The sequence below is a fragment of the Neodiprion fabricii genome, chromosome 2, assembly GCF_021155785.1.
Source record: "Neodiprion fabricii isolate iyNeoFabr1 chromosome 2, iyNeoFabr1.1, whole genome shotgun sequence".
NCBI lineage: Eukaryota > Metazoa > Arthropoda > Insecta > Hymenoptera > Diprionidae > Neodiprion > Neodiprion fabricii.
In genome coordinates, this window is record NC_060240.1 from 16743724 (window position 1) to 16771353 (window position 27630).

Below are 27630 nucleotides of genomic sequence, written 5' to 3' on the forward strand. Positions count from 1 at the left end.
AAACATTTGAAACAGCTTTTATCGCTACCTTTCACCACATCATTTTAAATGACGAGTCGCTGCTGCATAATGATTTTGTGATACAAAGCGATTCTCGATAGCAGGAAACGAAAGAATGGAACATATTGAATAGTCATCTTCATGGAGCAACTCTTCATCAAGATGTTGCTGAAGCTATCCAACTGATTTTCGGAAAAATTCCGGAAATTTATTGCAACGCTGCGTCAGAAGATCTGCTACCAATATGCAAACCATGGTGATAATAACATCATCTGGCGGATAACACCCAAATCAGATCACAGTGGCACGAATTACGTTAACATTGCTGCTACTATTGGCCCAAGGCGTATGGCATTTACCGACCAGGGTATTCATATTCGATTTGATTGACGAAGACTGCCATTTATCGCGTAACGCCACCGTACACACAAATCGTACACATTCTGACCAGCACACATCGCAGTTTTCTCAAGAATAGATACTATTGAAATGTTCATTGTTGGGTAAGGTTTTAGAAGATATAGAAAACACGAAAATATCCTTGACAAATTGAGTCTATAGCTGTGCTATCGTTTTCATCAATATTTCGAAGTCTCATCGTGATGAATGAAAAGCTAGCAAATAGTATGTTTTGCACCTACATTATGACGAGTACGATACGAATTTCGAGCATGAAAGTAGGATCACAAAAAGGGAATTCATTCTTTAGAGGATGCTATATTCAGTCGTTACAGATTGCGTCATATGTCGCACATTTTGAATATTATCAAAACCTACGCATCACTGCTGTGAAAATGCTGTAATGAACGCAATTCTACATACAATACCGAATACAAACAACTAAAAAAAAAATTACCCTCAAGCACTAATAATGACGAGAAATGTATTTCTGTAAGCGAAATACTACTAATTATTGGAATAAATTTCCTAGCCGCATTCTCGCAGTATATGAAAAAGTATCTGTTTATTTTTGTTCGACATTGCATGCAGAATTTCGATTATTTTGGCATTTTTACAGGAATACCGCGTTTGATCGGTCGATAAATATTGACGGTAGAATCTTCTAGCGGTGGCAGGTTAGTGGATGAACCCGATGGTTTCTGCCTCTGCCGTACTTCTTTCCAAGTTGACCCAAAATTGCATTCGCTCTGTTGAGAAGAAATGTTTAACCTCTAGCGTGGTTTCGGATCTGTCCCCTATCTGAAGGTAATTGTCCTTTTTCGAGTACGGCTCCCACGTTGTATTTCCACGAAAAAACGAAGTTGAAGGTTTACTGAAAATGCATGCTATGGTTGTGAATCATATGTATCATCAGATAATCTCATTATTGAAAAAAACCTACCCGTGATTCGCAAAAGATGTCCACAATTGCACCATAATTTCCCTCATTTGTAGATCTTTTTCATTTGGGGTTTTGTTGAGAGCTAACATAATATTGTAGTCTACATTTGGAAAAATGTAACCAACGTCATCCGTGTGTGCTACTCCGTAGTCGTTCAAAGTGTTGCCGGAAACGTAAGTGTTACTCCAGGTGCCCCGATATCTGAAGGCGTAGAAATATTGGGGATTTACTGCCACTGCATGCTGGTACAACAGGGAGGAGTACATCGGATAGGTGAACGAAGCGTCACCGATGAGTAACGTCAAGTTAGTCAGCAACTGCAAGAGAAGGGATTCATAAATGGCGCATCACCTAAACACTCAATTCTTTAGTTGGCACGATACGGATAATTAAAAAACATTTTAAGTCAACGATCATCAGAACTGATACGACAAAAACTTTTCTTCACCCACAAGTATTACATACAGCCTGTAGTTTTTTGTGAAATCAACTATTTTCGATTAATTTCTGCTAAACGACGCTACTGGAATACAATTTTCAATTGGGAGACTGATAAGGTATAAGCTCCTGATATAATCTGCGCGTACAGTATCAATTTCACATGATGGTAGAAATCATTCGTTCAGGTCAAAATATGACTGCAGCGACCAAACTCCATAATTGTGCCAACTATCGGTGAATTTCTGTCAAATATGTTAATGAATTTCGTGATCAGTTTTGAGGTGTTTAAATTTTTCAGCGACATCATATGACTGGGAAATATAACCACTGGAACTCTTTAGTTTGAAAACATTCATGACTTCCAGCCCTCCTACATAACTGGAAATGCATACAGTACGAAAGCTTATTGCATTCGAATCGTTAGATTTGAATATCTTATCACTCACCTCGCTTCTATTCATTGTTTCAATGTTATTGAAGTAGTACGACTTGGCCGCCTTGACCCAAGCGGCTCCAGAGTCCGGTTGATACGACCAGTACAACATAATCGGCAGCAAATAATCAAAGTTTTCCAGAAACTCTACAAGCCGATCCGCATTTTCATACATCGCTGGTGAAATAAGTAAGATGATTGAATAATTAAACAAATGCGAGAGTCATAAGACTATTATCACAGAGCGAGAACCTGACAAATTTTCAAAGCCTCGAAATCATGCCTCAACTTTCTGTTCATCTGATGTATAGAATAATGTATATGTATACATGTACATCATACATATATATATATATACACATATCTATATACATATCTATATACATATATATCTATATATATACATATATATATATATGTATGCATCATCAGCCGTATGGGATCCGACAATGTCACACCACTTTTCAATTTCCATCAGCTATATTAACGTAAGAGGAGTATAGGTTTCGGTCCAAAATAAGTCTCTGCAACTTCAACTGATCTTTACGTTTCTGGGCCTTTGGTATCGGAAAAATAGATTGTTTGAAAGTTGTTGATCCGTCTGTCGGTCTGCCTCGAAAAGCTCCAGCGATCATCTTAAAAATGATTTCACAAGAAAATCTGAAATTTACAGGCCTTTGCATTCAAATGATGGGCTTGACAATTGTCGTATCTCGTTCTCTTTCTTTCGGAGGCCGTGTTCAAATCTTCACGTCGCAACACCACGTGACAAACAAAGAGGTCCGTCAACGCATGGTCGGATGTGCTTTAATGAGTTTCATTTCAAAATTAAATAACTTGTTCGATTTGCAACATTTCTAAAAAGCATAAACAGTAATACTTTACTATCCAACTCGTGTACGGACTATCGATCTAAATAAGCAATACGAATCGACTTATACAAAGATTATAGAACGTTTGAATGGAATTACCAGAATTCGAATGTAATGCTTCAACGGAACACAATTGTATGAGAAATGAAGAAAACATTTCACTCAGAAAATAAATATCTAATGACAAAAATGATGATCATACTTAATGGTACGTCTATTGATTGAATTGATTTGCCGAGGCGATAAAAGGTACGGAGAAAAATGCAGTAATGGACCGCAGTAGTCAGCCCCTCAATAGTCAACGAATTTCCTCTTGCATACGTTCTCCTTCTACAGTACAGATTTCCCCGACACCCTGCTTAGTCGCGCGACTAGAAATATGCGCAAAACTGAGTTTCGTAGCCGTCACACTTTCCATCGAACGAAATATGTAGGGAAATTGCTCAAGGTCTGATTGGAACATGATTTATTTTAAGAGTACGATAAAAAAATGTCATCGAATTAAGTAGTTTTTAACGTAAAATCATAATTATACATTCACTTCACAGTTGAAAATCACATATTCAGTTATATCCATTGGGTTAAATTGAATGACACTTTTTCCGTTCGTTAAGGAAGTTTCAAATCTCGTAAATTGATTTTAAGCGAGTGAACATCGTTTCTAATAACTGCACACTTTCCAAAAGCACTTGTTTTCTATAGATTTTTGTCATTTTAAGAATTACTCCCTGTTATATCAGTTGTATACGGGTGAGTCATATTACGTTAGGCCGCAAGTACGTAATTTGGCTAGCATTGGCAATGCTGTTTCAGACATCGATCGTTGGATGAGAAGGAGCATCCATTGTCAAGGAGTAGAAGGTATCTCACAGGTGATGCATGTTTCTTTTTTACGTTGGGTGGGAAAACCTCTCTATAACACACTTGGAAAAGATCTCGGTCCATCCAGGCATTTCTTTCACCCTTATCTATCACAGATAGATTTGTAAGGTTTTTGAAAGACCGAGGTTTTTTTTAAATCTTTCAATGAATAAAAGAGGAATTTTATGGGATCCATTTGCATCAGCGCATATCATTATAGTAAAACTCGAAAAATGAAAATCCGCTTCAGTGAATTTTGACTCAAGCGTCAGGTAGAGCAATAATTAGTGCATTCAAACCTCGAAAACCAGAAGGCGAATCCTCTGTACATGGCTCGCAACTTCGGTTCAAAGTTGACCGTCATTGACGGTGCACGCATTGCGCGAGAATACAAAGCAGAAGCACTAAACTTCAAAATTTCATATTTCAAGTGTGAATTGTGCGATTTTTAATTTTCAAGATAGATTCGACTCCTGGAAGTGCGTAAAAAATATTTCTGTATCAGTTCAGTCAAGAATTGATGTTCAACAACTTGAAATACGGCCACATTCGGTGCTCTCGTGAAAACGATATGATTCTATAGACCTCAATTTTCAAACAGATGAAATGTACCATTTTCTACCATATTCTTCAACGATCCAAGTTCAGAGTTATTGGTTATAGGCTATTCGCTTACGAAATCCATAAGAGTCACCCGCTTCCACCTGCTCCTTTGGCTGTAATGATTTTTGTTCGTAAGTCGCGTATAGTATGAGCGGGTACGGAGCGCGACGCGGCAAATTTCACAGTACGTACAATAGGAGACTAAAACCGGTCCTAACATATACCGAGACTTCATAACAAACTAGCATCGTTATTTTAGATTCACATTGTTTATAACAAATGTCTTCAATAATTTATGTTCAAGATTCCACGAGAAGTAGCATATGTATTATTGTCCTATATGTCATAAATCATATCAATCAGTATTACGTTTTCGTGTTTTTGTGTCCTCAATATCAGAGAACAATCTCCTAGATGAAACGAAATCGCTTCAGAAAAATTTAATTTATTCAACGACTTATATCTTGTCTCAGTTATCATAGTTTACGTTGAATATTTGAAGTTTTCATATGCAAATCAGATTCAAATTCTCTGCGGCTTTGTTACAGGACCTAGTGGGAAAAATATTACTCTATACACGAAAGATAGCATTTGAAGGACGGGACTACCCGCTGCGTTGGAAGACCTTAAATTGAAATTTTTCGAGAAGAACGGAAATTCGGTGCTCATACCTAATCATATGAGGCTGTCCTTTTCAGTTTTTGTTAACAAAATGAGAACAATGTGGAAATCGGTTTGTAGGGAAGAAAATGCGTTTTGCAAGAAATATGAGTCATGGCTTAATGTGTCCTTTCCTGTAGCTGCTAATTCCCAGAACACACCGACCAATAAGGGTGGTCACCCCTCTAAAGACTTTTAGTCCCTAAGTCACAGATAGAACCGGCAGAGAACCGAAGAAATCCGTGAAACGTTGACTACGAACAAGTTATCAACTATTGTTCGAATGAGCCTTCGCTCCTCGAATTGTGATGGATGCAACACTGACGAGTCTAACGAAAACTTCGAGGTATCGAAAGGCTCTGGGAAACAACACCCATAATTACATTATCCGCAGATGCTGCTCTTTCCTGTCTGGTGGACCGCAAAATGTCGAATAATGACTACCAAGAACTGAGATCTCTGAACATTCGACAGCACTTCCGTATGCGTCCCAATTCCGAAGTGGCATGTCAAAGTCTGGCCATCACACATATATGTCCACACATATACGTGTGGTGTCGATCATCGTGAGGCTGCGAGAATGGTCAGTCGGTCAGTATTCATCAAATCATCAACATCTATCATAAGTGTAACGACCGGATAAGACTCAAGACAGAATTTCAATTACTTATTTATTTGTTCCTCTTTTGTAATATTTGCGAACCCTGTTGGGAAAGCGAAAAAATTCTGACATCAATGTTCAGATTGATTAAAATAAACATTATATAAGAACTGACGAATCAATAAAACGGAAAAACATCTATTTTTATCGTACGACGCCTCCAAAAGATGAGCGTTATTCCTGAGTATTTATTATTATTTTATTTTATTTCATCTTCTATCACGATTCCTGGCCAATTTTTATCTGTCTAACCATTCATATCACTACAAGATGTCCTTCCCTATGATGCGTTTATAGCACTTGGCTTGACAAAACAAGAAATTCGCTACAGGCAGAAGCTAAAAAAGTGTGTTATCCACCCCGTACGGCTATTAGTATTGAAGAGAGCTAAGCAGAGTTATATTACAGGCTTTACTAAACCATACAGATCAGCGTATTATATTATTTCGACGTGAAGTTATTTCGAGTATTGCTGACGAAAGTGATAAGCAGATGTTCCTTGTTCGCAAGTGGGGCTACGATCGAAACTCTGGACAAAGTGTACATATAAACAAAAGTTTCAAGATGACAACACGTCGGATTGAACTGTGTTTTTACTTCAGCTGTGCCAATACAACTCGTGTCTGGCGATGAAAAAACGGATGCAAAATTGTGACTTGCATACCGCTAAGGTTACAGTTTTTGAATGAAAATACAAAATTGACTGTGAACGAAAAACGCTACATCGAAAATCAGATAAACACGCTTGTTCTTTACGAAACAATACTAAATCAGAACGAACTCTCGGTTGAATTTGAAATGATGTTAACGATGATAGAGGGGAAGGTTTGCGATTCGCTGACATTTACCGCGATGCACAAACTCCCAGTTTATGGTCCACAAATAACAGCTCATGCATTATTGCCGATCCGCTGACTATCGGAAAATGCTTAAGAAGCTAAAAACAAAGACATCAATAGTATTGGAGAAGATTCATCACGAAAGTGTTCGAGATCCGAAACAATGGAAGATATTTTCAATCGGCTTATGGTAACATCTGATACGTACATTTCCAGTGTACGGGCACTTGGGGACAATGAATCTGAGACGGCCAATTTTTTACACTAGACAGTTATATTGGCAACATAGAGAAAACTACAGCGCCATAGTCAGCCAAACGCGAAACAAACTCAATCTCAACAAACATGACATAACCCATGACCGTCGAATATAACCCTAGAATACCGCGGGGATAATAACTTGTTAGATTGACACGTATTCTAAGGTTAGATTCAACGGGCATGGGTTACGTTATGTTTATGAGATTGAGTTTGTTTCGCACTCGGCCGTCTATGGCGCTGTAGGTTTCTCTGTGTTGCCAACATAAATGTCTAGTGTAACAAATTAACCTTCTCAGATTCATTGTCCCCAAATGTACAATACCCCCAAAAAACATATGCAGTTTATCTGTGGAAACTGTAGAATTGTTAATCTCACCTACAATATGTCAATCTACTGCAGAAAATGATTCTGAATTTGACGAGTCCGATGAGGAAATTGTATTCCATTGATTTGTTTTGTGATATTTGAAACTTTTGACGATGCTTTTGCTCAAATGTTTTTTACGTTTCTATACATAAATTTTTTAAAGTATTGATGTGTGGATCTCATATAACATAGGTGAATATTATTCCGTTGTTTCTCAAATTTAAGCCACGTGACATTCGTCGTCTTCTTGTCGAGTAAAATTTGGGCAAATGTTTGCCTTGAATGCGTAATCAATGACCTCAAAAACCCCTGTACAGCTACTATCTTCGAAATCTGACATCATTGTTGTTTGAATCGAAGTTCATTTTAAGTTGACTCTCCTTTTTTGGGATTTCGTCCCACTGTGGATCAAAGACTATAAATGCCGTGAAGTTTCTTAGAACGATCGAGCATACCGTTACTCGCCTTAAACTTAGATGCTGCACCAGAAATTTGTTGGTGATGTGTTGAAACATTTTCGACTCAAATCGCCTATGAGAGAGGTTCGCCTAAGGTTCTCTGTTACACAAACCATCTGTAAATTGCCTTTTCAAAACCACTACCTTCGACGTTTGTGATTTTCTTCTTCTTCGTACTTTCGTGCTGGTCTTGAAGTATACTGAATTATGTTTTCTTTATTTTTCGTAATTTTCGTTTGAGTCTATCTTTCGATACCATAATCATGCGTAAGCCTATGGCCCGACTCACCGGTATTCAACCAATTGATAATAATTGGTACTGTCTCATCAATGGTTAGCCTTTTTCTATTCTCCTGTCTTGCCTCGCTCATTCTCCAAGTACAGAAGTTTTTAATAAACTGGAATTATAATTTTAAGGTAGTACCGTGATAAATCACTTTTCTTACAATATCTTTCAATTTTTGAATACACATAATTTGAAGTGTCCTTTATACGTAGGAATTTTTTTTAATAGTCCTTGCGGTACTAAATTTTGCAATATTAGCGATCAAAAGTCGTACAATTTACATGTATTCCCTATCCCGACCGTAGTTAGAGTGAGCATTTTATTTAATAACAGCCATACTTTTCTTAGAATTTTTTTTCAAACCTGAGAATTATTAATTGAGGATATAACAAGTAATTTTTTTCAAAAAAAACATAAACAAGCAGTATTCATTTTTTTTGTAAATAATTCTTAAAGTTTGTTGCTTTTAATGATTTTCAAACTTTCTCTCATAACCTGACCCGTGAGAAATAGTGACTTGGCAACGTTGCCCTACGCGGGAAGTTTAAAATGCCATAAAGGGCCAACGAATTGAAATAAATGTCGGAACTTTGCGGATATAGGTTACGGTACAGGTTTTAATCGCGAAGTCATTGTGTATTATTTTCAGTCTCCAATTATAACTAACCTCAAATTGATTTCATAACAATACATTTCTCTACAACACATGCTTGAGGGGCAAGAGATACTGAGTTAGAATGCAACGTTGCCAAGTCGGACAAAAGACGCAATGGGAAAATTTTTATACTTCTGCGCATGTGAGAGGAGGCGCAAAGGTGTACTGTATCTCAACTACTTTTTACTTTAGTTATAATGTTTTATACAGGGGATATTTCTCTAGAAGTTGAGGACTGCTGCTATCACGGTATTACCCTAAGCAGAAAGTTCCGATGTTCAGAACGTGACATCACCCAAAATTTTTTTTCCCTTGACGCAATTGATCTATAGTACTCGTCGACAACGGAAATCAGCTAGCCAGATTCCCCAGTCCGGAAACAACCGCGCAGTAGAGAGGACGTATGAAAATCATGCTCCCCAGGTTTCGAGTACCAGGTTCTCTATCTCCTGGATCTTGTGCTCCAGGTCCGCTACATCGTGAAACTCGACTTCCAGGACAAGCGCTCCATAGTTCTGACTGTCCAGGTCCTAGACCTAGTAACTTTTGACCCAGATGAGTAGGACAATATTTTGCTGCTTGCAGACCTTACCGGACTCAGTTCCCGATGACAAATCCATATGCACGAAATAAAAATGCGGTATCAATAAGTATCCAAGAATAGTCATATTTATCGTATTCATTTTTGGTACAGTTTAACGTCGTCGTTTATGGATAGAGTGGTGATGTTGGGTGTGAAAGTCAATGTCGAAATAAACTGTTATTTATAATAAACCGTTGTTTATGTCATCAAGTTGAATTTTTTTTATTGACTTTCCTCACTCAATTTGAAGGCATACTGACTGAGATAATTTTCGATGTATACGACCCATTGCACAATTATAGGTTCTTACGTACATTTAGACATTGTATCGTCCGAATATTCAAAAACTTAATCAAAACGCGTACCGAATTGAGTTAACGATTCTAACAAGAGCACGAGCATAACGCCAATGATGATTTCGTATATATATTGTCACAATATATTTTCTCAACGTTCGATATCCACTAACAACGTTATTAACTAGATGCCACGATTCACTATGGAAATTATTGGACATGTATATTATGATACGTACGAGCAGAATTATCAGGTGGTGAGTTATATTTTAATAATCTACGAATGTACGCTAAACTACTGACAGTGGCATCACACCAGATAGTTTGATTTATTCAGTGCAACTATGATAATTTTCTCAATTTGTATGAGAGGTAACCAATCTGTAATTTTTTTTTTCAAGATATTGAAAAAATAAAAAGTCGCTCCACTTTTTGCCAGTATAAGGCATCACTTGCTCAAGTTTCATTGCGATCGCTTCAGCGGTGTGGGAGATTTGGCTCTCCGTGTTCTCGAGATGTACAGCGCTTCTTTGAAAGCACCTTGAAGGTGCCGATGGGTTGACTACTGCGGGCAAGTACTGTACTGTTTTTACGGCTTATTTTCTGCCATTCTGTTCACTTTCTGGGTTTTTCTATGAAAATCAGCAGTGATATACTCATAGTTCGCGGTCAAATGATCAAACCAAAAGAATTTGCATTCACTTGCCTATTGTGGTCGCTATACCTTCGTTTTCAACGACACCCATGATACAAGGTAAATCACGAATCTGACCAGCTCTCACTATATTTACAGGGCTAGTTGTTAAAAAAGCCCCCCTGACATCTGGCTCATCAGTACAAGCCCATGTAATGAATGGTTGATGATAACACACGTAAAACCCTGTAAACATGGTGGTAATATCCAAAACATTTTTGCTACGCAAACACCTGACGAGGGAATCCGAAGTGTTATTCAAACAGCCAACGTAATCGCCGAGTTCAAATGCGCGCTTTGCATAGACAGCCCTGGGTCTGTAGGCCCATTCCACAAGGCCAGATCCGCTTTGCATGATGAATTTATGAAAGAGCCCTGTAATGACGTGAATTGATTACGTCATGTTGCAGCATTTGATTATAACTAGGTTCATCAACTCATCGATGGAAAAAATTTTTTCAGTACGTCGTACTTGTTGTAAAGATAGAATACGTCATCCCGATTATTGTAAATGTGATATCAGTCATTCCGTTAAAAGATTTCAATATTCATCTATCAAGTCTATTGAATATTACCTCAAGCCTTGGTTGGCTTCATTCTAATTTCCATCTTACCAATTGTCAATTTCGAAAGCGTCAGAAGGTGAACGCAAGCGCTCCCTGAGCTGTGGCCGAATAACGTCACTCGATCAGGGTCACCGTGAAAGTGTCTGATGTTACGCTGCACCCATTCGAGCGCAAGGACCTGGTCTTTCAGGCCCCAATTTCCAGAAGCCACTTCGTCGCCAGTGCTCAAGAACCCCAAAATACCCACACGATAGTTGAAGGTAACGAGAACTACATCTTGGTTCAAAAAGTACTTCGGGCTGTACACCGATGAATTAGCGGACCCCATCATGAACCTCCCACCGAGAACGTATACCATTACCGGAAGTAGCGCGGAGTCCTTACCGTCACTTATCTGTATATATAGGATCCTAAGTCAAATCCAGTTATGTTTGCTTTACAAGACTTCTGATTTTGAACTCATGCTTCTATTCTCGCACAGCAACCGGCTTGCCTGCAAATAAGCAAGCCTTACTAGATGGGAATAATTACCTGCGGTGTAAACACGTTCAGGTTCAGACAATCTTCGTCTCCAAAGAAAGTGATATGGTCTGTGCCACTTATTTGGGGGCAAAAGTTTCCGTCGGCAGTAGCGTTTCGGATTCCTTCCCAACCCCCCGCCGGCACGGGGTTCGCGAATCTGCCGTACAAAGAGAACTTTTGTTATCGGATTCATGACGAGAGTTGACGAAGGCTGCGACTTCTTCAGTTGAAACATTTCAACCGATGGTATGTCTGCTTATCGCAAGACCTTGCTATTTTGAATGTTGATCTTATATATTCATCATTGATATTCATTTACCCATAGAATTCTTATCGCCTAATCAGCAGGTTTAAAATTGGGTCTAACAGTCGGTTACTCCAAGCGGCACCTTGCTTACCTTCATATCAATATTTGTAACAGACCTGTTGTGAACCCGATAAAGTGCAACCCTAGTCCTTCGAATTAATTTCCGTTCGTAACCGTCTGATCCATCTTAACGAAGAAACCCGGTCACCAGTTGGAAATGAATGAATGTTTAGTTTCACATAGTTCGACTGACGAACACCAGATAAGATTACATAGAAACAGAGTTAGGTTTGTCAGTATTGTACAGAAATTGTGAGTGTCATGTCACGCACTTACAGAAATGGAAGGAACTGCAAACTTTGTTCATTGAAGTATATCTGCTTCTTTCGGTAACTTTCTTGTGTACACGAACACTGTGTTTTCAAGTGTACGCAAATGTTTAATGAAATTTTTTTAATTATATTTATTACAGTGTTTTCGAAAGTATGCAGACTCAATTGAATAGTCGAAAGAAACGGTTAAAGAATGATTCTTCACATGATGATATTTCTATAAATCAAAAATGCGCCTAATCTACTGTTCTCTGTACAGTAAAACTTGCCAATACCGGACATCTACGGTACTAAAAATATTGCACATTACTGAATAGTGTCTGCTATTCCTAATAACATCAACGTCTAAATTGTACTTCTGGTGATGTTTAGACTATCCGTTGTAAAGAGGAATCCGTTGTTGGGAGGTATCCGTTAAGGGGGGAGACCCGGTTAGCATTTTGAAAAAATCGTTTATTTTCCATTTTCTAAAATAACAATATTTCAAGAGTATTTTCCGAATAATGACATGCAAATCGGACCGTTATTCGCAAAGATGTATAACTTCGAAGGGCGCCGTGTCTGACAAAGCAAACCGGCGCTCCCTCGAAAATACTCGAGAGGCACCGGTAGCTTGTCGTCAACGAAAAACTGCTGCAGGTGCAGCTAACAAAGCGGAGAACGGCGCAGTATGTGGCCTAGGAACAGACGATCCAATGTAAGTTATAAAATAAATTTTTATCTGCATACAAATCGTACCCAAAACTTGAAACGCGTTTTTCTCGAAGCCATGTTTTCGAAGTCGATGATCGCTGTAACTCGAGAACGGCTTTACTGATCGGTTTGAAATTTGTCTTACTTCTTTTATACATGATTGTCTTCCGGACAAAATAAGGATTTTTTTTTTTTTTTTTTGACAATTATTTTTTTTTTTTATAGTGAAAAATGTGAGCGAAATTTTGGTCAAAACGAAACTTTTGACTTTCAACGTCCGCCATTTTGTGAAAAATTGAAATTTTTCAAAACCCTTCGTTCATCCGGAGCATTATATCATTAACCGAAGATCCCCCCCCCCTCTTTTGTTGAATTCAGATGATCCATTGCTGCGCGGTAGTGATCACCGCAACTACCTCTTTTTTTTGCAAACGTCCCGTCCATTGCCTCCTACCGGCTTATTTTATAATATTTGTCTTTGAAAAAATGGTAATGTGTACTTTGAATATATATCTTACATATGAAAAGACTGTTATAAATTATCTTGTCGTTTGGCCAAAAAAAATTCGGAAAAAAAGCCTTTTTTTGGACGTTCCAACTGGGTCTTCCCCTTAACAGAAGTTTTACATCCCAAGTGTACGTATGTACGTATGTACATATGTAACCAATTTCTTTGCCGGACGATATCTCGAGACCGAGTTACCGTATTCCGATGATTTTGGTCTCAGCGACGCGGCTTTTCCGAACTTAGAACTGCTATGATTTTGCTTTTATCGGTTTGGTACTTTTTCAATTATTCCAGTAACAAAATTACGAAACGTCGAATAAAAATGATGATATCTTAAGATTAGGTGAATGGAATTAAATGTAAATTGGTATCGTGAGGTTTTTGGGTCGCTTATCACGAATCTAAGGTCAGATTTGCATAGTCCAGATTTGGTGAATTCAATAATCTGATATCAAACAAAAGTGATTTGAATTTCGATGAAAATCGGTACTCGTAAATTTGTCAGGTGGCTGACCATGAATTTGAAGTCCGATTGTGAAATCGAAAAAAGTAATCCAATATGATGGCAAAACATCTAAACAGATTCCGATTTTGGTAGAAATTGTTAGACGAAGTTTTTTGGTTCACCGATAACAAATCCAAGGTTAGACTTCCAAACTTTGAAATGGTGGATCCATTATAGTGGATTAAAATTTTAGAAATTGTCATTTTTTCACGTAAAATAGTATCCGAGAGCTTTAAGAGCGTTGGTAACGAATCTGATTTTGTAGCATGAAATTCGAATTAGTTATTATTATTATTTTTTATCTACAAACTTGGAAGCTGCAGTGTGAGAACAGGTAGTTCGAGGGTTGGCTCATGGCCAGTCTGAAACTGATAGTTTTATGAATGAAGATTTAAAATTAAGATATGACGATATCAAAAATTCATCTCAAAAAAAAATTACTGAATTAGGATAATTCGTATGAATTTTTTCACACGAAAGTTTATGTAACGTTTAGATCTTTTTACAATATTTTCATACATCTCTTGCTTTTAGACACATTCGGCCAATTTCAATGAATTATGGATCGTGTTGTTCCTGAACTAATTCTTTATAAATCTTTCAGTATGCATTCTTTTCAATGCTCGGTTTATAGATGTTTTCGTCAAAAGTTTTCACTTTATTTTTACTTCTGGGGCATGTTATTTTTTATTTGAAGCTATGAAACGAACATATTTTGTTATTATTTCACTGAATGCAATCTTTGTGTTAATGGAACTTTCCACCCATTCCAAATTCCTAAGTTTGTAGGTAGTTAAAAGTGCCACATCAGTTGCATTTACATGATGAGTTCTATGATAAAAAACATCATGGAATCGGTAAGCACTAAATTTATGTACTTCACTTACCTCTTATTTCCTACCGGTGGTTGCGCATAAGGAATTCCCAGAAAGGCCGACACTTTTCGGCCATGGGTGGTGGTCATAATTTTTCCCCGCAGAGTCCCTTGGGGAATAATCACTTCCGGTTGAGTAGTTCCACCGAGGTAACCGGCACTCGACGCGAAAAAAATGCTTAGCAATAGTGAGAGAAAAAGACACTCCGCCCCTGAATATGAAACCATTGTCGTCACACGACGTTGTCCGATGAGAACAAAGTCGAATCTAGTGATTCTTGCTGGTGGAATTGTTTTATGGCTTCGAACTGTTTGTCTATCGCGAACGAGTTTGACATGCCAATCGTCAAACATGATATTCAAGCTGTCCAACGACCGTCGCGCAAACAAAATAACACACCAGCACCGTAATGATCAAGAGTATTATGAACATATTTGTTTTGTTTATTGTCTCGGTATCACTCGAAAATGCAATGCGTTAAACCACCTTAGTTATTGATACTCACTGCTCGTTTCACGTTTCCGACTTCATACCGACAATAAGTGCAAATACTCGAGTTTGATACAGCCAACTGAATTTCCAATGGTTTCGTATCGTCCAGCCCTTTACATAATAAAGAAGTGTAAAGAAACTTTGTTGTTGATTATCGTTAAACTAATCACTGCCAGGCAGATTCTTAATCGCCGCATCACTGCGAAATTCTTCTCATTGAAAAACCGCCTAGAGTCGCTCGACGCAGTATATGTGGATCCAAATTTGTGAGTAACTATGCATATCTTTTTTTATCCACAACGAATGAATTCATTCTGCAATCTCAATAACTCACCCAAAATAATTCATCGTCAGTCCATGTCATCAAGTACCTGCACAATCAATAAATTTGTTGAAAACTTCTCAGTTATTTGAGATCCCATATACTAAATAGAACTCTTACAATTAGGTAATTTGTCTTGTTTTGGTCGTTTGACCAGAGTTCTTCTCTAACTTCAATCGGGATGGGATGAGTGAGTGAGAGGGTGAATAAATAAATAACACAATTTCGCGGGAAAGACAAGACGCTTGCTTCGGCATAAAAACCCTTACGGTCCAGAGGGAAAAGCCGAAGCAAGACCAGTGTTTATTAACTGCCAATCAGATCATCATAAAACAGGATAATACAGCCGCTGGTGCGTTCCTTGTCAACCAGATTGAATGATCATTCAATGATCTTAAGCCAACTTATCTAAGTCTCCATGAGAAACCGTGCTCCGCAACTTCCACGCACTCGTGGAAGCAGGGAGTGGGGAGCGTCAAGGTGGCCCAATGCCGTGCAAACAGCGGTCCCGACGTCTCGGGAACCAACGCTGAAATGCAGTGACGCTCGCCCAGGGAGACGCGACACCCCCGGCCCAACCGGAGGGTGAAGCACGTCTCCCCCGACCGTGTTAAACAGATAAATCTTAAAACTACGCGAAACGAAATAATCGACGCGCGTGTCTAAGGAAAACCTAACACGTCCTACCTATTCGAGCGCTCGAGACTAACTAACTTGCGCTGCGCCCTCACCGGCCAAGCGAACGTACGTAACTGCCGATTCGAGTATCGGCTCACGAATTTCTGACGTGGGCAATAAGTACGTAATTTGAATTACTATAACGTTGAACTACTCGTCATGTGGAATAAGAAAGTAAATCTACTGTTGTGACTCTTTGGTCACCTTATACGTGGTAAATAGGTGCAACATACAAATATAACGAAACTAAAGTATTGCTATGATAAATTTACAAAACTAATACAATAATAATAAACTGGCGCGAACAGTCTTTATCATATGTACTATACGTATTATGATATAATACATTAGATTGGATTGTGTGATAAACGCTTCATACATCGTTTATCTATCGATTAGTGATCAGGTTACCTGTTCACTAATTGTTATCAGAAACCAACTTCGTCGAAAACGTATTTGAACTATCTGTTACATCATCCGATACAGCAGAAAGTCGCTACGATGTTCAATTTAGCGAATAGAGCGGTATTGCTATCTGATGAAGTCTTTCATGACAATAAACTGGAATTAGTACATCCCGTCCTGAGTATCAATAATTACCCGGATTTCTTCATTTCAAATCATATGTACCGGACTCTGAGAAAAGAGTCTTGTCATGACAAATAAATATATTTCTTTGACTATTTTCAGGAACCATTTTTTACTGTTAAAAAACTTATTAACTTGTAATGAATATGTGTGCCGTTACAACTAGAATCGAAATTTCATAGTATTTGAATTAAATATAATATTCAACTCTCACTAAAATATGTCTATTATTGGAAAGATACTCTCAACTTGTGGCTGATAAAGCGAGATTTGGTTCAAATTTTTTTTTCTTTTATTAAAAAATTAGCACTAACTGTAAAAGGTTTCACACCATGATATCCCAAATGAAGATTTATTAACAGTTAATAAATCTTATTTGAGGATTCGAAGTTCATAAACTCACCAATCGCACGTTCCAAGCATGTTCTTTATATTTTGCACGCAGTTCGTAGGCCGAGCGGTTGGTTTATAATAAAAGCCAGTGCGACAGTGCACCAGTAATGTTTTGGAGCTGATATTACAATCTTGAGGCTTATCCGAGCTTCTTCCAACATTTAAATGTTGTTGCAGTGTGTTCTTATTCATAAATTCCTGATCTGGATACGCGAAATTATGTTTGAGGTTAGGCGCGTAAAATGTAAGATTTATTTCCAACTCACACGGGGACATTCGGACGTTCCTCTCATCGATTTGATTCAAACGCACGGTCACGACACGTTCATGCCCCAAGAACGACTTGCGCTTTTCGTCCGTTCCAAAATGAGTCGGTTTGGTAAAACTGACAGCAAATGTATCCGTAGTACGGTAACGAGGCAATAAGTACGTAGTCTGACATCATTAAATAGGGTTTTCAATAAAACAGATTATTGATCAACTATTAAAAAATATTCATTCGGCACCAATATTTAAGTAGTTTAACGTTGTATTCAATTGTTTCATATAACAGGATACTGCTTCCACAGCGCAGGCGTACATCCTAAGAATGACCAAAAATAATCTATTATTATTTCCCGAACATTCGAGAATAAACGATTACTTTTCTTCTCAATTGGGTTTCGTTTTTTACACCCATGAACGACATAGTACATTATTAATTTATGTGACCAAAGCATCTATTCTTTTTATTTTCTTACTTAAGTAGTATAACAAGGCCGGTTCTGGATAGAAACACCTTCTTTACCGACCAAGCCGACCAATCCGCCAATACGTGCATCCCAGACGCAAACCCTTGAAGGTTACCCCACTCTCGTAAGATAAAATGTGCTCTGCCGACCGCTCGTCGGTAAGAAAATCTCCCAAATGACCATGATCGTCGGTAAAAAATCCTCCAAATGACCATGATTGTCGGTAAAAATCTTCCAAATGACCATGATCGTCGGTAAAAAATGCCTGAAATTGCCGTGGTGTTACCCCTTGTGGGATAAACTGTGCTCTTTGTCGGTAAAGAAAATCACGCTCATCGAGCGGGATCGATAACTGCATTACCAGTGCGACGTTGAATTCTGAAAGACCCGCTCTGGCCTTGAACGAATTTTAGACAAACAATTCTCGGAATCGTCCGACGAAAACAATACTCGGAATCGTCCGACGAGTTTCAACTTGACGGCGAACGGCCTGCCGACAACGGATTGCGATGCGACGTCGAATTCTGGAAGGTTCTGAAATTTGTATGCGGCTGCTTCGACCCTGAACGAATATAGGCTGACAAACAATGCGTTCGACAAGTTTCGACTTGACGGCGAGCGGTCCGGGACCGTGAGAAAGAGCTTCTTTGACCCTGAGAGATTCTCGGAATCGTCCAACAAAAACAATACTCGGAATCGTCCAACAAAAACAATACTCGGAATCGTCCAACGAGTTTTGACTTGACGGTGAGCGGCCTGCGGACAACGGATTGCGGTGCGACGTTGAATTCTGGAAGGTTCTGAAATAAACTCTTAACTAGCAGGACAGAGGTTCTGAATTAACGGTTGATATTGACGGTATAAATTTTTTATTGAAAAAAACATCTTAAGATTACAGTTTTACATGAAATTCATAATGCTGATATATGGGTGTTCTTACTCAACGGTATCGTACCCATGCTTTACGCAATGAGAATGAATAACTGTTCGAGCAGATACCGATTGTCTTTTGTATTTGAGTAAAAAAATTCGCAGTCACAATACGTTTTGAGCTGCACAGTTTGGACGCAATATAGCATGATGCGTACAGTTTGAATTCGTGTCTAACATTTGATTCAATTTCTACAACGACGGTCAACCCAAATCCATCAAATCAACGATTTCAACTTTTTCACCCAGAATTTTCTGCAGCCAACTTTTCTTCTCCAAACCTTTTACGTAAACTGTTGAAGCATTACGCAGCGACATACATTCCATCGTGAAGTCGAGCTTCTCGGAAGGTAAATCACCACCTTCTCAGGATAGCCCATGATAATTCTGTGACAGCCACAAATTTTCGCTTTTGAATGGAGCAAGTGAATAATTCCAATCGTACGGAGGTTCGAAGAAAAAAATTGACGGGTTGTTACCTTTGTCGAGTGACACAACTGCCAACTCTTTTGGTGTGAAACCGGGACCCGATCTTCTAAATCCTTGTACGTTGACTATGAACTCCATCGTGAAAAATACTGAATCGATTGTCACAACGTTCAAGATTTTTATACCAATTTTCTCACCCCACCACTCAGTGGGTTTTATTCAATCATACGATCATGTAAAATCAAGCAGTAGGCAGATGTACCAGTAGGAAAATTATTTTTAGCCTCAAATTCGATACGTATATCTACCGGTCCAGATTTCAGAGCCTCGTTTTGTTTCGAACAGTCGATGAAAATCAAAAGTTCGTACTGTAGAAATTCGCTCTTCGTCAACAGAGGCTCGGGTTCTTTGCCGTAATAGGTGGCTTGAAAGTTTGCGTACATCTCGTACAGTGATGCAAAGCGATTGTGACTCATGTCCAGGTTCAGGTTACCGTACAGATAATACTCGGAATTCAAGAAGAGATTGACGTCAGTAATGTTACAGTGATCAAGATGACTGGCCTTTTTGCCGGCTTTGTTTTTTCGATTCGTTTGAAAACCGAGCATGACAAATCGCGGTTTTTTCAAATGGGTGGACGTTTTCACAATCCAAACGTGTTTCGTGGTTGCCAGTAGCAAAGGATATTCGTACAACTCCCAACTGCGGAAGCTCATGGAGCCTGGTGTATCTTTTTCGAAGAAATTCAACAGTGCGATTTTTCGTTGATCCGAGAGCTTCACATAGATCACGATTCTAAATTCTTCGTCTTGATTTTGAACGACGGCATTTAAATGACTTTTTGATGCTGTAAGAATCAGCTCGTGTTTCGCGTTAACGATGAGCTTGCGATAGTCTTCAGCGAAGCCCAATATCATGCTCAAGGGGATTACTACGTCAAAGTTGCCATTGGCATCAGTTATTTTTTTCGTTTCCTGAATATCAAGCGATCCAGCATTTTCCATAAGCCAACTTTGACGAGGGTTGAGAGAACTGAAACCTTTCAGCAGGCTGGTCAGACCAACGTTTTTACATTTATTAATCTCTACAGCGTTTAGTTCGTACCGTACATCTTCGAACAAATGACAGATGGCGTTATTGACTAAAGTTGTGATCGCTGCTGCAGTGCCGTCCGATTTAAGCAATTTTCCAGAGATATGCAGCGAACTCTTGCTCGGTAAAACGCATAAATCCTGATGCTGAACGGTGATTCGGATTTCATCGTTGTTGTTGAAAGTTGACGAATCGTACGGTTTGTGTGCGTGTATTTCTTGGTGGGCGATTGATTCGTCAAAGACGACAGGTGTTGGAATGCTCAAGATTTCCTCATCCATGGTACGTAGCATACAACGAAACAGCAGAATGGCAGTTTTATTTGTCGGAAATTCTTTTTCCAAGAGGTGTCAGCTTTAGACCCAAAGCTATCTTCGGGAACTCCACGTTTCCACGTGTTAGCGATTCGGGAATCGATCGATGACTGACTTGATCGGAACATGCTAACTGACTAATATAACTTTTTTTGGACAATCTGTTATATACAATACCCATCTTTGATTGCGATTTGATGTGCAGTCTCACAGTTATAACTTCTCCGCGAAAATTAACCAGATCTCCGTCTTGATCGACTAACCGAAGCTGTACGTGATCTATGGTCTTGACGGTGATCGGAAGGTAAATGAGGTGCGACGGCACTTCCACGACCTTATATCCCGGTGGAACGATAGGGAAAAATTCGTGAATAGTATGCACTTTATGTGCATTAACGTAGGCGCCCGTTGTAATGCTGCATTCGACTCGCAACGCGTTGACCTTGAGAATAGTTACAGGCATATCCGAATGGTGAGTTTGGTTAGCTGTCAATATGCGCGGTGTAAATCCAAGAAGCTGACCAAAAGAATCGTCAGGTTCTAAATTTACGATATGGTTACATTTGATTTCGCTGCATAACGTATTATTGTTAGGCTTTATGCTGATTTCAATGGTGGTATCTCTTAACGCGTCTTGAACATACTTTTCAATATCCTCAATTTCGTAGCTGCCAGTGGATATAGTGACTACCTTATCGGCTACGTATATTTTATTATGACCGACATCAACGTTGGGAATGGAATTGAAGGTCAACAGTTCAACGAGACCGAGAACATAATTTTTGTTCAGAGCAAGTTCGATCGGAGGAAAATATTGCGCCTCGAGAATCGAATACGTTCCTGATATCGTTAATGTAAACGAATCATCCATGACAGTAAGTGCTCCACTGACGTTATTAAATTACGTGTCATGTTTATGTAGCTCATCGCTTAGAAATTTCAGACACAAGTGTCCGCAATCGAATGTACCGTAATCCTCATACCTTTCGTCGTTATACTTAACGCTACCAACACCGAGATATTTCACGAGGTCTAACGGAGGTTGAAGATGACCGAAACTGTCAAAGTAAACTACATCGCTGCCGCGTTTCTTATATGCAACCCAGTGTGTCCCAGGGCCATCTTTATCGTCGAGATTGACTACACCTGTCTCGTTTTTACACGGTCCGGTTTTGGGCGTTTCGTTGCGCATAAAGACACCTCGGAAGTATGGAATTTTCATGATTTTTGCATACTTCAGCAAATCCCAGTTGGTCAACGCTGGGCGTGGTAGCTTCACTTTGAGTTTTTTTTTTTTTGCGAAGAACCCGTTCCCAGGCTTTTTCGGCTAATATTTTATCCGCAACGCTTCTGGCTTCAAAGTTCTCACGATTTTTCGAATACGCTATATCGTGTTCCGTACACGCCACATCGAGAGGATTGATACCGGAATCGCCTCTCGCGAGTCTTTTCGTCAACTTCGTACCATAATGCTAGTTACCAAACCTTTCCCTCTTGATCGCTTTTTTGACGATCGCTTACGATCACGTGTGTGCACAATCATGTCCGCTCTGCGACTGAGAGAAAGTTATTATAAACAATGCATTTATAGAAAATCCAGCCAGTCATGTTCGAGATGAGGTTCGAGACACGATCGACCAAGCTGCCCGTGATGAATTTTGACAAATTTACGCAGCAGAGTACAAAACAGAAGAAACATCATGGCAAATTGTTGCCGAGTAGTGTACGTGCGGTATTCTGCGAACCATCTAACTGTGGCAAAACCAACGCATTATTTGCGCTTATAACGCATCCGAACGGTTTGAGATTCGAAAACCTGTACGTTTACTCAAAATCTCTCAATCAACCGAAACACAAGTTTCTGAGTCAAGTGCTCGAAAATGTCGACGGTATTGAGTATTACCCCTTTAACGAGCATGAGCACGTCATTGCACCGAACGAGACGCAACCTAACTCGATCACGATATTCGATGACGTAGCGTGCGGAAGCAGGATAACATACGCGCGTACTTTTGTGTGGATAGACATCACGATGTAGACTGTTTTTATCTTTGTCAGACGTACGCTCGAATCCCTAAGCATCTCGTGCGCGACAACACCAACTTGCTGGTCTTATTTAAACAAGACGAGATGAACCTGAGACATGTGTACAACGATCATGTAAACACCGATGTGTCGTACGTAGAGCTTATAGACTTGTGTGCGGCATGTTGAAACGGTGACAAATATGGGTTCGTAGTGATCAACAAGGATAGAGAGTTCGGTAATGGTCGGTATAGGAGGGGATTTGACAATTTTATAAACATGACAAGAGGATAAAATACACAATCTTCGAAGGCAACGAAACAGTAGCTTTCCAGAACTAGTTGTGTCAACATGCAGGAAATTCGTGAGGAAAAAGAAGTCTTGCATCGTATCGCTCAAGCGAGTAATGCGATTCGTCGTAAGCACAGAATCCTCAAGACGGGAAAAGAGTCGCTGCAGGAAACAATGAAGGATGTCTTCAAACCTGTGGTAACCCCGCTGCAGGAATTAGTCAATGTTTCTCGAGGCACGAAACTTGTCAAGGAAGAGGTGAAGGAAGAACTCAAAACTGAAACGAAGGATGAGCCGAAGAACGAAATGGAAGCAGAAGATTCTTTTGCAACTGCAGAGGAAGAGGATCAAACTGTTACGGAATCGTCGGTGAGATCAGAAAATGAATATCTTGAGATGCTTAACGATAAACAAAGACAGCACGAGTTGGATACCGTGTACGGGGTACGGAGTCTTTCTACTGCCGGGCTGATGGTTGGTGACTCACCGATAAGCTTCGAGCGCGATTCCGTTCGCATAAGCGGCACGCTCTATCCGAAAACTCAGGGACTGCTGGAGCTGCTGTTTAAAAAGATGCCCAACAGCGCTCAGGTTACCCGCAACGACAAGGAGAATTACAGAAATATCCTTCTCGCAACAAATGCTCACAGAAAGTACTATAGCGCCAACGAGCCTATCTGAAACGCTCAGAGCGCCAAATTTAAGCATTTAATTGCTGAGCTGCTCAATATTTCTACGTCAGGCAAAGGCGTATCACTATCGTCACAGATGTCGAAGCGTACGGGCAAAGGTGTTCTGCTACCTCAGGCTTGGGTTACTCGACAAGGTGTTAAAACAGATTATATTTTCTGGGACGACGCTAACGAGCTGGTGGAACGTCTTCGTTTGCTTATGGCATCTCAAGCGGCCGGGAATACAAGTCACAACAATGAAATCATGTCGATTCTGGAAGAATTACGGGAAGTCGGAATCATTTATTAGCCAATTCTCGTCGACTCTAGAAATCATTTACGAGATGAGCGTCGACGTGTTTGGACGTCAGCTGAATAAAAACACAGCTGCGAGCACTCGCGGTCCTCCGGGTGTCGGGTTTGAAATAACAGCGGACGGGCATTACGATATACGGAACAAGAGACTGTACAATGTCGCTGACCCCGCAGAGCCGAACAATGCTGTAACTTTAAAAACCTGAAGACGAAAATTCGGCATGCTGCAAAAACAAATCGACAACCTTGATCAAATAATCAAAGCTTTGGAGATCACCACGGAGAAAGCCTTGGATACCTTCTACACAGACTTTAAAACGGGCAGAGACTTTTCGATTCGAAACGCAGAAATCATTTCCAAACTGGACACCAGACTCAGAGCGTTGGAATATGAACGAGGAAAAGCAAGCACTGGTGACGGAATTGCATAAGCCTACACGCCGGAATCACCCGCGTCGACGTGTAGACGTACGCGGCATCGACGAGACCCGGCAGGCGGATCTTGTTGATATGACGTCGTACGCTGGACAAAACAAAGGCTACAAGTACATACTCACAGTCATTGATATTTTTCCAAAGTATGCGTAGGCTGTACCGATAAAGAGCAAGGAGATGATGTTACGAAGGCAATGAAATCTGTGCTTCTCCAAGGACGGTTACCGAAAAACTTACACGTCGACAGCGGAACGGAATTTTACAACTCGAAATTTGAATCGCTTATGACACGTTACGGAATCAAACTTTACTCCACGTACAGTAATTCGAAGGCTCCGATCTGTGAACGTTTCAATCGGACGCTGAAAGGTAAAATGTGGACACGGTTCAGCATGCAAGGAAGCTACAAGTGGCTCGGTATCTTATCTGATTTGGTTTCGGCTTACAACAACACCAAACACCGAACCATAAGAATGAAACCGTCGGATGTCACCGTTGCAAACGAAAGGCTGTTATTACGTCAGGCGTACGGAGGGCTTCGAGCGATACCTACCGTATCGGCAAAATTCAAATCCGGCGACAAAGTTCGAATCAGCAAATTTAAAAATGTTTTCGAGGAAGGTTACACTCCCAATTAGACGACCGAAATATTCACGATCAGTCGAGTGGAAAATACTCATCTTGTGACGTACAAGCTCAAAGACGAACAAGAGCTCCTCAAGGTTAAACATCCGGATATCTATCTGGTGGAGAAGGTGCTCAAGAAGCGTGGAAGAAAAATATATGTTAAATGGTTAGGTTTTGACAATACACACAACAGTTGGATAAACGAATCGGACATGTAACATTTGAATAAATGATTTTTTTTTGTAAAAACGTGTGTGCCTCTTTATTTCATACCCGACACATAACAAGTATGCATCTTTATTTTTTAGACAATCGACATACATATGCATCGTTGTACAATTTTTCATATTTCGGAGCGTTCTTATTCACCATCCTACATAATAATGATATTTTATACATCATGGTACAGTTATAAATTAAGTCCTACATAGATTACGAAACGGTAATTACAAAGCTAAGATGCAAGCGTGTAACCCCGCGGAAGCGTGTCGGTTGTGTTTTGAAACACGATCCGCTTGTCGTCATTCCAGCTCAGTGCCACTTTCTGCTGTTCTACGGTGTATACCTTGTGCTTTCGACTCAATATCAAATGCTGATTTGTGGACAAATTTTCACGTTTCAACGCAGATTCCAAATAATCGTTGAAAGTTATTTTTCTCAACGCTGATCCTCTAACACCTTTGGCACGTTTATTGTCTTTCTCATCTCCTAAGACTTAGAATGCGTACAATTTGGCTCTTAATCCTAAAAATTCCAGCATCGTTTTTCGGTTATTCTCATCTCTCATCAAACCGAGAACTTTTTTCTTCGCTCGAGGCATTCCATAAGCGTTGTCAAGCGGATAATCAGACGTGTCGAATTTATGCAAGTCCTCCTACATATGTTCGTATATGTCGGGGACGGTAAAAATGTAAATCAGACTGTCGGTATCCGTATACATTAATTTTGCTCGGTTGCCAAATTTCTGCTTAATATAATTATAATGCAAATCATAGATATATGTTTTAAACAGATCCAAAATGGAGAAACCTGCATACAATGGTTTATTCAACTTGACTTTCGTCTTACTCATTTCGACGATAATCATCTCCTTGTTGAAAACGGTACAGCTGTGAAAATTAGGCTTGGCTATGGTAGCTCTGGCACCGTACCGTCCATCCCATTCGGTGATCAATCGAACATCGCTGTACTTTCGCACGTTTTCCATTGTTTTGCCAAAAACTGCGTTGTTCATCAGTTTGTAAAAATTTTTCTCGAATTCGTTATGACGTTTTTTCCGCAAATCGGTATTCAAATCTATGTATTTTTTGAGCCACGAGGTTTGCCTGAATTTGAGAACTCGGTGAACTTGAGTAATTTTAAGCCTAATTGTAAGCATTGTTTCCAAACGTTGTAGTGAACAACGTAGTTTTTCTTGGAAAGTAGTGTGGGCGTCAATTTTGGCTGTTTATTGTTCGAAATCGGAGGTACATAGTGCTCCGGACACAATGGTAAATCTTTATGAGTTTCATGCAGTTCCGCAGGATATTCCAAATCTACCTCCAGCATGTAACCAAACTCCGCATCGTCCGAGATGGTAAGAACGTCGCATTGTCTGAAGTCTGATACCCATTCGAAGGAACTGTATGGCAGAGCAAAGCTCACAGCAGTACCGTACAAATTATTAACTTCAAAGTACATGAGATAAGATTCTTCGACCTCAGGATCGAATTCCTCTCCCATATATCTATTGTTGGCCTTTGCGTATCTGTTCGAACACTGTGACACACCACCTCGAATACCCTTTTCGATAAACATAACCATGTCTATGTCGGTGAGAAGCTCGAGTTCGATGCCTAAACATTTTAACATTGCATCAAACGACAGACCGGGCGCTGTGTAGTAATGTAATGGGTCCAGTTTGTACGTCGTCCAACAATTCTGTCGAAAATTTTGAAAAACGTCAGCCAGTAAAAACACGTCCGTCTGTAAATACAAGTCCGAATACTCTCCCAAAGTTTGGACGTTAAAAGTTTGCCATACGTCGCACGCATGCGCGTAATCGTCGTCTGATATATTCCGGTCGTTCAATTTTGAATAAAACTGTTCTTTGGCTGGTAAATGTTTCTCCTCGAGCTTCTCCCAACTGTCTATGTATTCGTACGGGAAGACACCTTTCCTAGTCAACAACCGAAATTTGTTCAAGCTACTGCAGAATTTACGTGTTATTGTTTTTCGACAATCGTCCAGATACGATGATAATTTATCGAGGCTGCTAGGCATGAAACGGTACGAATCTATGAAACGGAACGTTACATCCGTTCCCTCAACGAATTTAGTGAAGGAAATGTACTTTTCTTTATTAACAGGTAATAGTTTAACAGTACCTTCGAATGACGTTGCCAGGGCTTTGATCAGAAAATGCGAATCGTAACCCGATAGATTGTGAAATATCATTGGGATAGTGTGCAAATTTTGGTAATTTAGATTACAGCTACGGTGAGCAGCACCACGGTACTTTCCCGTGAAATGACAGTGATCCCGATGTTTCACGTCTGTGGGTGTAAACGCTTTTTCAAAAATATGGCAGACCACCGATAAATAAAATACGTTAATCTGATTGAAATTTAGTGGTTCCATCGGTACAACAGTCTTGTAATATCCCTCTAACGAATGTGCCAATTCCTTTAACTCATTC

At 39.6% G+C, this 27630-nt stretch overlaps 4 protein-coding genes across 6 annotated transcripts in view; 1 reads left to right on the forward strand and 3 right to left on the reverse strand.

Moving 5' to 3' along the window:
- LOC124176630 (esterase E4-like) overlaps window positions 1-15144 on the reverse strand; it is a 51754-nt gene extending 36610 nt beyond the window's left edge. For both annotated transcript variants that reach the window (XM_046558175.1, XM_046558176.1), the window contains exon 1: window positions 14633-15144. In XM_046558175.1, the coding sequence (XP_046414131.1) occupies window positions 14633-14973 (341 nt within the window). In that variant the 5' untranslated portion in view covers window positions 14974-15144. The remainder of the gene's footprint in view (window positions 1-14632) is intronic.
- Window positions 1-27630, forward strand: part of LOC124176644 (flotillin-2) — a 478641-nt gene that overhangs the window by 343836 nt on the left and 107175 nt on the right. The gene's annotated exons all lie outside the window — the stretch shown is intronic.
- The window catches only part of LOC124176640 (juvenile hormone esterase-like), a 62688-nt gene that overhangs the window by 17860 nt on the left and 17198 nt on the right, over window positions 1-27630 (reverse strand). The window lies entirely within an intron of this gene.
- LOC124176643 (venom carboxylesterase-6-like) lies at window positions 478-11282 on the reverse strand. Its single transcript, XM_046558207.1, has 5 exons — window positions 10927-11282; window positions 10343-10687; window positions 2230-2393; window positions 1343-1659; window positions 478-1273 (listed from the first exon to the last, which is right to left on the reverse strand). Exons 1-5 carry the CDS (start codon window positions 11234-11236, stop codon window positions 1078-1080), a joined length of 1332 nt encoding a protein of 443 aa, XP_046414163.1. The 5' UTR covers window positions 11237-11282; the 3' UTR covers window positions 478-1077.